At 37.1% G+C, this 12365-nt stretch overlaps 1 protein-coding gene across 1 annotated transcript in view; it reads left to right on the top strand.

Annotated features, from left to right (window-relative positions):
• The window catches only part of LOC118339174 (nck-associated protein 5-like), a 14374-nt gene extending 2381 nt beyond the window's left edge, over positions 1-11993 (top strand). The window contains exons 2-4 of the mRNA XM_035676735.1: positions 1376-1466; positions 6046-6201; positions 11868-11993. Of these exons, the coding sequence (XP_035532628.1) occupies positions 1376-1466; positions 6046-6201; positions 11868-11993 (373 nt within the window). The remainder of the gene's footprint in view (positions 1-1375; positions 1467-6045; positions 6202-11867) is intronic.
• The last annotated feature ends 372 nt before the right edge of the window (positions 11994-12365 follow it).

Raw genomic sequence — 12365 nt, 5'->3', positions numbered from 1 at the left:
AAGTATTAAACCAACTTTGACGACGCAGTATGCAGTTAGTTTAGAAACACAGCAGTTCTTTCTTGAAAAGTAACTGATTTCTGCCATCTATTTTTCCTTGTTTATCTACCTGTTACTTTTGAAATACAGTATACAGAATATCATCACATCATTAAATAAAAAATAGTTTATCTATGTCTATTGTAGTTGTGATTAAAAATATTTATGATAAATAAAGAAGGGACTGACTGCGTTCTCTTTTTAATGATCCGTTTTAATCAAGTAACGTTTTACCAGCAGATTTGCTTCCTGATTCAGTAGATGAGGAGTTTGTAAACAGTGTTTTTCAAATCATTAACACCCTTAAATTGCTTTCTGTTATCAACGGACATTGTGTGGAAAAGTCTGAACACTGTAGGTCAGGTCATCTTAGGGGCATCTGATCTGATGATCTGTCAGCGTGGAGATCTATTGAAGTGAAATGCCCCTTTAACATGAGAAACTCCATCAACAGGTTTATCAGCTTCACATTCCCTCAGTTCTATACCTTTGCATCCAATTAGCAACTTCATTAGTGTATGCACTGGGCTGGAAAAATGAATGAATGAAATTTGGTCAGTGATCCAAATGTAAACAAAGGCATATTACCACCATCAATTGACATGTCTTTTTTATGTGGACTAACAGGAACAAGAACTAAACAGTCCAGTATTTTAAAACAAACACCACCACTGTTCATCTCCTGTGTGAAACCAAAAGCAAACAATGTCTTTGAAGTAATGGGTTTAAATTACGTCAGGTAGCTTTTACGTGACATAACTTACAACAATCCCCAGTCTTAACCATGTAGTTTTTGTGCCTAAGCTGGGACCTTTTCCCCAGTGCCTGAATTGGACCAAGCACAACCCTATGCCTAAAAACATCATAACCCTAAACCTAATTCTTCTAGTGTTTTTTAGCCTTTTTAAAAAGTACATTTTCAGTGCTGTTTTAGCGTTAAAGTAGCTATGTGTTTACATAGAGACGCTGTTATGCAGGTGTGTAGGAGTACCTCAACAGCACTGCTGTACACAGGATTATAGACATATAACTTGTCTAGACTTGTGGGGTTTTACTTTTACTTTAACTTAAATCAACAAACTGCAACTTTCTTGACTCACAGAATTATCTTTTAAACATCATATGTGTAATTAATGTGAAAATTCAAACTGGATAAAAAAAAATTATCTCTCTCTTGCCATAATATGTTTTCCATAATAAGCTTCCATGGTGGTCCATCCGAAGGAGAAGGACTTCACCTCTTTATATTAAGTTTTGTAGATCATTGTGTTCTATAAAGTCTCATCCAGTGGCAACTCTGACTGGTTTTCCTGTTGTTTTTATTTCTTGAACACAGCATGGAGGAGACGGTGCGAACACTACTACAGAACCAGGACTCACTGGAAGGGCCCAAGGTGGACCCACTGGACCTCATGAAAGCCTATAAGGTACAAGAGGGGCCTCCTGGCACTACTAGATATGTTTACACTAGATGATGTGATTTGTTGTTGTTGCTGTGAAAAAAAAATATGATCGTTTAAGCACTTTTTTTGCACTAATGTAATACAGAACTGTGATAAGAAAATATGTAAGCAATTGATTTTTTTCACTTTTCACTCAGCCAAATTGCAGATATAACACTTTAAAAACCATGCGAATGATTTACCATTAAATATAGTATTGATCTCACCTTGAAACTGATATGAAGTGCTTTTTCAGATGGCTGCTTCATGTTTTGAGTCAGGTTTATAATATGCTCTGTCAGGATTTTGATATAAGTGGCAGGATTATGTTTCTTCGTGTGGGTTGTAAAGTGTTTCTAAGAAATTATGAAGGAGGGATTGTCTGGAGACGCTCTACATGGTTTCATGCATCTTAATATTCATCCATGAAGTGTGTAGGGTAGGGAATGAAATGGATACACTAGAAGGGCTTTATTGAGGGTTTTTTTAATATTAATAATTTTACAATGTATTCTTACCCACAAATTGTTAACCCTCTAATTTACTGTGTGGGGACCTGCTTTGTGTCCCTAGATGGTAATGCAGTCCCCACAATGTTACTGCGAGGACAGATACTTGTCCTGGGCCACATGCAAGTCACACACCAGCTTTGATGTAGTTTATTATTTGTGTTAGTGTGGATGAATGTGGAAAAGAACTAATGAACCGTATACCAATTGCAAACAAGGCTCATAATTCATAATACTAATTAGTTAGGGGTCTTATGTAACTCAATCTTATCTGTCTCCTATCCTTTTCATGCTGCCATCCATCTTCCTCTTTTTTTTGAATCAAGGCTTTTTAATATTTGGTTTCGGCATTTCTACACTAATCATTAATGCAAAGTGCTAAATAATTCAACATTACATTACAGGCCGGTAAAAACCAGACAAACATTTCAGCAGCTAATCTCATGCAAACAAGAATGAAGCTCCAGTCAGAGAAAAGGAAATATTAGAACACATGTATAATACTGACAAGCAATATCACCACATTGAGTATTCATTTAGAAAACAACTCATGCCCAAAATATAGAATAGAAATGAACCATGTTCCACAGTATAAAAGCACAATATGGTCAATCTTTACATTATATTACGCCCTTGATGAAAGTGCGGTCTACAGCATCAGACATTAGAGCATACGAGTACCTCCATACAGCTGATTGTGATTATCTGCCTGCATTAGGAGCAAAACCTGAAGGACTCTCATCCTCCATGTCCACTGAGCTTTATGCATCTAAACAATACATGCTGGTTATGTTGAATATCTACTTAAGCGAAAATACTGGTGCAATACAGAGTCCATTTATTTCTGTCTCGTTTGAGTTTCCCATAATATTTTTGAACTGGATTGTGCACATTTGTTTTTGACAATTTTATACTCAAAACAGAAACAAACTTAACACATCGATTGGATGAGATAGGTGTGTAGGAGATATGAGTAGATCAAAACTTGCAAATAAAATTTCATACACTGTCTAGTGGAGGTACCCCTTTTCTATCATTGAGCGAACAGACAACCCCTGACTAAGTGACACATTTTATGGTTATTACTGAGGTTTGTATAAAACGAGCAGATAATTTCCTGTGACTATTTATCAGTAAAGAGTTTGCCTGATATTTTAAGGTCTGTATTATGAGTTTTTTGTTTTAATACTTTTATGATGCAGGGCGAGGCTGTTTATCAGAGAATGAATTCTCAGATTAAGACCTAAACACTGAAAACCTGAACACAGCTATATTCACAGTGTGCAAACTATATCATGGCTTGCAGGGGAGCTCACTTTTAGTAGATTGACCATGACTTACAATATGCAGACTACAAAATAGAGGAATGACTCTGACTAGGAAAGTTCATTTTATGTATATTTTCTGAAGTGAAGTTAATGATATTGTGCAGCTTAAATGGTGAACAGAAGTATTAGAGTGAATTAGTGATGAATCACCCTTGTGCACAAATCATACATCAAAAGTAGCTTAAATTTACTCATAATCCTTGACGAAGAATATACAGAAAAATAGAAATGCAGGGCAAAAATAGCATATTGTCAATAATTTAGAGACCCCTCAAAATTTTACAAATTATGTTTTCATGGGAGCTCATGTCTTATTAAGAGGAGCCAAGCTCCCCCTGCTCCCCTGTAGTCCGCACCCTGATCTCAATAAAAAATTAAACATTAAAAATAAAGATTTCATTTAATTTTCTTTACAGAAATGAACAAAATGCTGAGATATAGGCCTTCTGTGTACACTTTTAGAGTAGTACTACTACTTTTCACCAGTGAAAACATGAGCCAATCTGTGATGAGGAAATGACAGGAAAGGAAGTGAGGTAGGGTAGAGGAAGGAAGAAAAAAAAAAATATAAGAGGAATCTACTACCATCACTTTCTTGTAAATGCATATGACTTTCAGATCTTACCCCCTCCCACAGAGCTCAATACCACCTCAAGCTTTTTCCTCAATGCTGCTGCTCTCTGTCAATAAAAACATCCAGCTTTATAAAGCGTGTGCCTCATCTCATGAACCTTTCATACTCCTGCACTTAACAGTTGAACCGAGCAGACACAGAACAGCACAAGCATCCTGCTGGAGTCCTTTTTCTGGCCACCTGTTGAAGGAAAGTCCAACATTTGTCTGTTTTTGGTTTGTTAAATGTTAAATGTTCCACTCTCTTCACCTGCCACTTATTAACTTAGTCTCTTTGACATTTCACACTGGGCAGGAAGTGCGCACCTAGCTTGTCTGAGCTTGTCAGCCAGGGAGACTGTTTCCTTACAAGTGACCCCTCGCAGCTGTGAAAATCTCTTAACAAGCAAAGACAGAAGTAGAGTGATGTTCTAAACAAACCATAGTATGACTTTAAGTCTGGACATAGCAGGTTGTGTCCTCCTAACAACAGTCTGTGATGTTTTAGTTGTCTATACTTTACCAGAACTGAATTATAAAAGGGGTGGATCAACCCCTCAATGCTAATTAATTAATTAAGTAATGCTTTTGGATGTTGTCATATTGGTCATTTTAGAAGACACTTACACTTAAATTGTCATATAAAATTTCAAAAGCTGGTATTCAAATTAAAATTCCAACAAATACATTGTCACTCTGCTGCTCTGATTCTCTTTCTTTAACAGAAGTAATGTTTTTATACTCAAATTAAATTCTTCTTTGCCATACTGCTGATCGATCTGTTCAGCTACTAAAATCAACACCTCCTGATGTTTGTTCACATTAAAACTGCCTGTAAAAGGAAAGCTGCAGGACTTTCGTAGCAGTGCATCAAGCAACACAAGCCACGCTCTGACTGGTTTTTACTAGGGCCCCCGACTAAAGATTTTCCTGGTCGACTAGTAGTCGTTAGATAAAGCCGACTAGTTGTTGCATGTTTATGATATTAACTTAACTTAGTTATTTAAATATATATATATACAGCCGCCTGTTAAACGCTAACAGAAGTGGTAATGAATCAGAACATGTTGGGACAAACAGTAAGGAGACTGAACATTTAGTTCATTTATTTAAACAGTATAACAGTCAGCTAATACAGTTAGCATATGCAACAGTGCACCGCTAAATGACTCCCTGTATTACAAGAGAAAACGTCTGCATTGCAACAGTCCCCTGGTACTTTAGTGCGTCGACCAAGACTCTTCTCATCGACTAAGGGTTACATCGATTATTAGGGGGCAGGCCTAGTTTTTACCTTAAAATTCACTTTGTCCAACTCTGTGGGATTTTGGTGCCATTGTTGGGTGGGATGAGTGTCAAAACAGTTCCAGTTCATTCCAATGAGGCACTGTGCAAGTTGTCGGTACTTCAGTGGAAAATGTAATGTAGAAAATCTAGGTTAATTTCTCCAGTCAGTTCCCTTGACCAAGGCACTGGCTCAGATCTGGAGTTGGTCCCTGGGTGCCTCATGGTGGCTCCTATTTTTGTGGGTCAAATGCAGAGAATTAATTCCTCTACAGGGATCAATAAAGGTTAACTAACTTTAGAAAAAAGGATAGACTTTGTGCTGTCTGATCCTTGTGCAGCTGCCACTCTGGTGATTTTATGAACAAGAACAAACTGAATAATGCTGCAAATGTAAATAAACCTTGGTAATTTATCATATTTCAACCAATAGATAGGCATCTTACAGCATTAAGTGGTCTGCCTTCATCTATAAATAAATATGAGTCATTCTTACAGTATTTGTTATCCACAGCTGCTAAAGTTTCTCTTTCGGTTCATAGAATTCAGATCTGTGAACCAAAGTAATAAGGCTACCATCTGCAAAAGTCATGTTACTTTAAAAAGTCACACTTTCTGGCACATTAAGGGGTCATTTGATTCAGTGTTAATAATTACCGTATGGGTTCATTAATCTTTGAAGTGAGACATTGGAAGTTTTATTTATGCAGTACTAATGTGTTAAGATTTATTGCTATTATAACTGGAGCCCACTTTGATAAGGAGAATTTATTTTTCATTTCTTTGTGACTTTAAGGCGTTTTTGATCCACTCTCTCTCTCTGCGTTTCAGGACAAACTGCTGGAGGAAATGTGGAAGCAGCAGGATAGTCTGGAGGGTCCCACAGCCACCGCAGCACAGATGCCTGTGTCGCCTGAGGCCGGCGGAGGGTCGGAGGAAAATTCAAAGGACAGCAATCCCCTGCTAGAGCGACTCAGAGCCCTGGAGGTAAAGTGGATTGCATGGTCCACTTCTTACCCTTCCCCCAACTGTTCCCTATTTCCCCCATGTTCCAGATCCATGTGTCCTTTCCTTTCATCCCTGAAATGTATGACTGATCGATATATTAAGAGCATGTTTTATTTTATTAAATGTATTCCACTTGATATCTATAGAGACTTGAAGTAAGTAAGCTCAAGGACAGCACACAAGGGCTGAATATTATTGTACATGATGGTTTGATCACTGCAGGTTTTTGTTTCTTTCTTATTTAGGAAGGATTATGGGGTAGGTCGCTTGTTAAAAGCATGGCAGTAGTTCACCCCTTTGATAATTAGTTTATCGATCTGCGTAACAGTCAGAGTCACTTTTTTCCCCTCAATTTCGCTGTAGCACAGGTCAGCAATTTGTGGCCTTTGATCCAAATCTGGCCCTCTGCTAGAAGTATTTGGCTCGCTCAGTAAAATCGTAATTTTTTCCTTTCTGGCCCTCATCAAAACCTTTCAGGCACATTGCAGAGATTTGCTGCACACCATTGACAGTATATATAGTGGACAGCTTAGGGTCTGTGAAGTAAAGCCAATGCTGAAGTGTCTTAAACCTGCATTATATGTAATGGCCAGCAGGGGGCAGCTTCATTGGCTACAATAAAAAATGATAGCATGCAGTCTTATGGAGAAATGAGCCAACTTCTCACTTGATTGTATTAGCCTCAGTAAACAGTTTTTCTAATGAGTTTATGGTCTCAGTCTCTAGTTTCAGGTCATTGTTTTTTTTTTCTCTTTTTTTTTTTTTTTTTTTTTTTTTTTTTTTTCCCTTTCTTCTCCATACAGCATGATGTTCGTTTAGTAAATGATGGTCCCATTTAGAGTAAAATAGACAATAAAGGGGGTTATACTTTAGGGTGTGGCTACCCTGTGATTGACAGCTCATTCTCAGTGAGTCCGTCCAGCTTAACGCACCAAACTTAGATCAAACTGTCAAACTAGGCAGTGCTCATCAGATACGAATCCAGATTCTGTTACTGTATCAGAAACACATTTTAGTATACTTTATAGCTGTAATAAGAGATTGTGTGTGACCAGTTGAGCCGCCCAACTCGCAGTACATCACCTCCACTGGATCCAACAAACAGTCATAGCAACGACCACAAGACCAAACTCAAAGCTTCAAAACGGTACTCCACAAACCGATGGGTGATGTCATAATAGGACACACATGCTGTAGACCCCTTGCTACAGCATGAAATTGCTATTTTTGTGGAGTCAGACTGGGTTTCTTGGTGGACATTGCTAGCTGAGGGCTAGGCTATTTCAAATAATAATAATAAGGAAATCATTATAAATAAAAATAATTCAACAACTGCCCAAGGTAAATACGTAATGAATCCCTCAAGAACACTGCAACATGAAACCTGTCAGTTATTGTGTAGTCTGCCTGGGTTCATTTGAAAATGCAAGTGAGACATAAAAAAGTACAATCACTGTTTCATCATGGCTCTATCCATCTTTGAATATTAAGGAAAATGAGACCCCATTATGCTGAACAGCAGTCCGAGGGGCAAGAACAAAAACACAGCAAAAGACAAAGGAGTTATTCATATCCAGGAGGTGATAATTAAAATGCTGACAGGGTAGTTATCAGTGTTCCAGTGAACGTACAGTACGGCTCTCTGTCACACCTTCCCCACTGAAAAGGTAATAGGACTTACCATCTGTTGAGAGGTCTCAGACAGCCATTATTGATCACACTGCTATACAGCAAAGCCTAGCCTAAAGGTAAAATCTACCTAAAGACAGAATTCACTAATTCTGCTCTGCATGTTTTGTTTCATAGGATGCAGTGTGATTTTTGTCATGTTTTTAATGTAGACCAGTGGTTATCCCCCACACCCTGTCAGAGATTTCTATTTCACTATTATTTCACTGACTCAAAAGTAACAGAATGAGAGAATATATAAGAATGTTCAGAGGTTTTAGTTATGGATCATCAAAATCTTATCACAGATTATCCGTGAGAACAACTTCTTATCAAATATCAAAGATTTGTATCAATTGGAGGTCCTTGGCACAAAAAGGTTGAGAACTGCTGAACCAAAGTCCCCCTTCCTCAACACCACCCGTCATGTTCTAAATGTGTTCATTTGAATTTATTTTAAACCCAACTTTTTACAACTGAACTGTACATTTTTAGGTCAGTTTACCATTTATTTCAATGAATAACAAAGCAATAAATAATAAATAGGTTGGCAAGATATAGACAAGAGAAAATAAAGACAAAAAAACAAAAACAAAGCCATTAACTTAAAGCATGTCTTTCATGATTCAAATACTTTTAGCTAACTATTTAAGGTTTTCAATCACTTTTAACAATACTTTTTAACTATTTTAACTGTTAATCCATTATGTTAAGATATTTATCAATTATTTTTCGCTCTCTATTTAACCATTTAAACATTACTATTAGAAGTTATGGATGAATAGTTAATACAATAAGTTAGCTATCCAAATCAACCATTTATTCACTTCTCTGCTTTCCTATGTAACGTTAATGTTCAGGTGTTACAGCAAGCTCAGTAAGTTGGTATATACACACAAATAGTTGAGCTTCTCTTCTCAATCTTTCCAAATACCCCGTTGGCAACTGCAGAAGTACTCCCTGAGGTACAAGTGGTTGGGAATTAGTAATGTAGACTACTTTCTTCATCTCATTTATTTAATTAAAAATATATATGATTAATAATGACAATTGTGCTATACGTTTTCATAATCACACTTGTACAAAGTAAAACCAGAATGTGGTGAATTTGCTATAAAAAACTCATTTTTGGCTCACCGGGAGTGAACTTGTTAAACCCAGAAAAAGTATTAATTATTGTTGGTACTGGTGTTACTGTAGGTGGTGTGAGGTGAGAGCAGATGTGAGCAGGGATGGTTATTGGATGTCACACCTTACTGCTGATCTCCGGAGATGTTGGGGCTGCAATGGCTCAAACATTACATGTCTGCATTAACAATGAAGAATTACTGAGTTAAATACTGTGCTGCTTCATTGTGTGTCAACATGCTTCCAGTTGGTTGATGAAACATATTCATTTGTTGTGTATTATTCATGTAGGTTAGTAGTCACCAATTTAGACTGAATACTGGAGAACTTAATGAAATACATGGAAATTTCATGAAGCTCTGCACAAAAACACCATCATCTGTCAAACATCAGATTTGACTGAGTTATGACTCAGAAAGACACCCTCCTCTATTGATCTATAGCAGATATACTGCGTTGAAAACCTGAGCACATACAGACAAAAATGTCAATTTTAAGAATTTTAAATTGCACAAACACAAACATTGTGCAACAGAGTACAACCCACAAGCAAATTGATGAGTAGCCCGGATTATGAATACGTGTGCGTACTGGGGTCCATAAAAAGTATTGGAACTATGTAAATTGGGAATGACTAGAAAGCTGAGACACACACTTTATGCCACCCCTACATAAGTCAGTGCCGCTCTTGTGCCACCCCAGTCCCAGTGACCAAATAGACTGGGAGGTGTTCAGTATTTAAGTAGATTATTACATGCAGGATCTGTATGCATGAACTGCTGAGCTTTAATGTTGCATCCTGCATCCTGGTAACGTAATATTAATTGTGTGCACGTTCAAGTAATTACCAGCATGAATGCGCACTGAATTATTGGACATGATTGGACATAATTTCAGTAATATTTTATTTTCTGTGATAATACTACTGTCTAGTACTTAAGAAAGCCTGCATAACCACTGTCATTAGTGATGATCTTTTAAAATAAAGTGCAGCCTTAAATTACATCAATTTTCTTGTCTAAGTGTTTTGACCCTAATGGATAACTCTGAGTGTATTTTGTGGCTTTCATGGTGGCTGCCTTTATTCTATCCACATTTGTAATTAAACTTTAACGCTGAACTGGAGAAACATTACAAGATTTTCCATTTAGTTGGAAACTGCTTTCCAGTCATTAGGGCACACTTGGGTACCTTTCATACAACCTACCATGAAAAATGAAAAAAATTAAATAAACTAAAAATGCTCTAAGAATCAGAAGATAAATAATAAAAATAAACTTTCTGTGCTCCTTGACTGAGGAGAAGTCGCTGACTCCTCTCAGCTCCTCAACCAAACACTGATTGATTCGATGCTCGCCGCAGATCAACCATGTTAACTGCACAAAAATACGGATGAGGGAGCAGGGCGGTAAGCACGCTGCCAAACATTTACATCTTTGCAAGTGATTTATATTTACATTAAGGATCATTTTGCAGATGTAATACATTATGCAGATGCAAAAACATCTCACTTTCGTTTTTCTAAATTAAGATTTCAAGCCTGAATACAATATTTATCAACATATTAAAAACTGATCTTTGTTTTAATTGCATTTTTCTTATACTCTTAGCCAACTATTTAAAAATTTAAACCATTTATCCATTACTTTTAGCTTCTTGAACAATGTATCCACTACTTTTGGCTTCGTCACCAACTTCTTATCCATTAGTTAAGCTAATAATCAATTAGTTTTAGCTTTCTATTTCTCCATTTAAGCATTATTATTAGAAGGTATGAGCTATGGTTATGGGGTATTAGGACGGGTTAAATGCAGAGGACAAATTTCACCATACATTGTACTGTGTATTATTGTATATGTGACTATAAAGTTCTATTTCCTCTTCTAAATAGTTGAAATACAGTAGGTTGGCTATCCATTCAATAATACACAATACATTATCCAGATGCAAAAACAGCTTTTTCATTTTTCTAAATTAAGCTTTTAAGCCTGAATACAATATTTATTAGCATATTAAAAACAGATTTTGTTTTAATTGCCATCTGCTGTTTCACATGTTAATCAATCAAGCTAATTTGTACTGTACTGTCATATAACGTACATAAGTGTGAGCTCACATAACACATACTATATAAAGGTTCAAACACTTAAAGTTCAGTCTCATAACTTGGACTTCCCTGACCTTTCCGCACACAGACTGCAAGCCTTCAGGCTGATATGTGGCCTTTGAAACACTGTCTTTTCTTAGGAAGGAGTTTTAGGACAGAGTCAGAGCAATCCATACGCTTGTGTCGTTTATTGTTTCATTCTCAGGATATTAATCAGTATCATTTCAGCAGCCAGTCATTGAAAAAGGTTAAAATACTGTGGTGACTATCCTTGGCTATCATCTTGGGTTAGTTTGAAGACATTGTTGGCTTTGAACTCTGCTCACTCCTGTGATTATCAGCTATTTCTGGGATGTTCTGTGTTCAAAGGAGTTGCCCACAGCACTTAAGTGAAAACCAGCCATCACAGATAGCCTGGACTTTCAAGATTTACTGGATTAATCATTTCAGTGGAAAGTCACCTCCTGAGTTCCCAGAATGGTTTGTGTTTCCTGCCTTGCAAAAAAAGAACCCCTGTCAGTAATTGAATTATGCCAGGGATACTTCAAGCGAGCCCTACAGACACCTCGAATGCCGGAAATTTAAAGCATCTTTCATTAAGAAGTCTTCATTCTCCAGTGAACCTTCAAACCCTACAGTGCTGCAGGGAGAGGGCCCCTTTGAGCCATCTCTGCATCTCTTTCCCCGTCTTTCAGAAGTAATTACTGTAATTCATGCTGTTGTCTGTGTTTTGTCTGTTTAGGCGGAAAACTCTGCTCTGTCAATGGAAAATGACAATCAGAGGAAGCAATATGAACGCTGTCTGGATGAGGTGAGTGTTCCTGTTCTCTCAGCACTTTCAACATCAAACACGTCCTGTGTCATGTAAAGTACAGCGTGTACCTTAACTGCTTTCAATGTTGAAGTATCATACTGAACAACACCCAAGTAGCAACTGCTGTTTAGCCCTATTGAAATGCAAGAAATTATTATTTTTCTGCCAAAATAATTGCTTTTTTGGCAGCCACAACACGCTCGAAAACTCATGAAATGCGGCACCAAATTCAGTAGTGGCAAAAATGTCCACATTATATGGGTCTTATTTAAATTCAGAGCACAGCAGCGTTGTTGTTGCATTAGCCTAGTTTAGTTCTTAACACTTTTTGTCTCATTTGTTTGATTCATGCTGTTCAAAAACGTTGTGGTTTTTATGGCAGGTTTTGTGCTGGACTACTTGTTTGACTTTTATATATATATATAT

The sequence above is a fragment of the Morone saxatilis genome, unplaced genomic scaffold, assembly GCF_004916995.1.
Source record: "Morone saxatilis isolate NCDOM2014 unplaced genomic scaffold, NCSU_SB_2.0 Contig5, whole genome shotgun sequence".
Classification (NCBI taxonomy): Eukaryota; Metazoa; Chordata; class Actinopteri; family Moronidae; genus Morone; species Morone saxatilis.
This window is presented reverse-complemented; position numbering and strand designations above follow the sequence as displayed.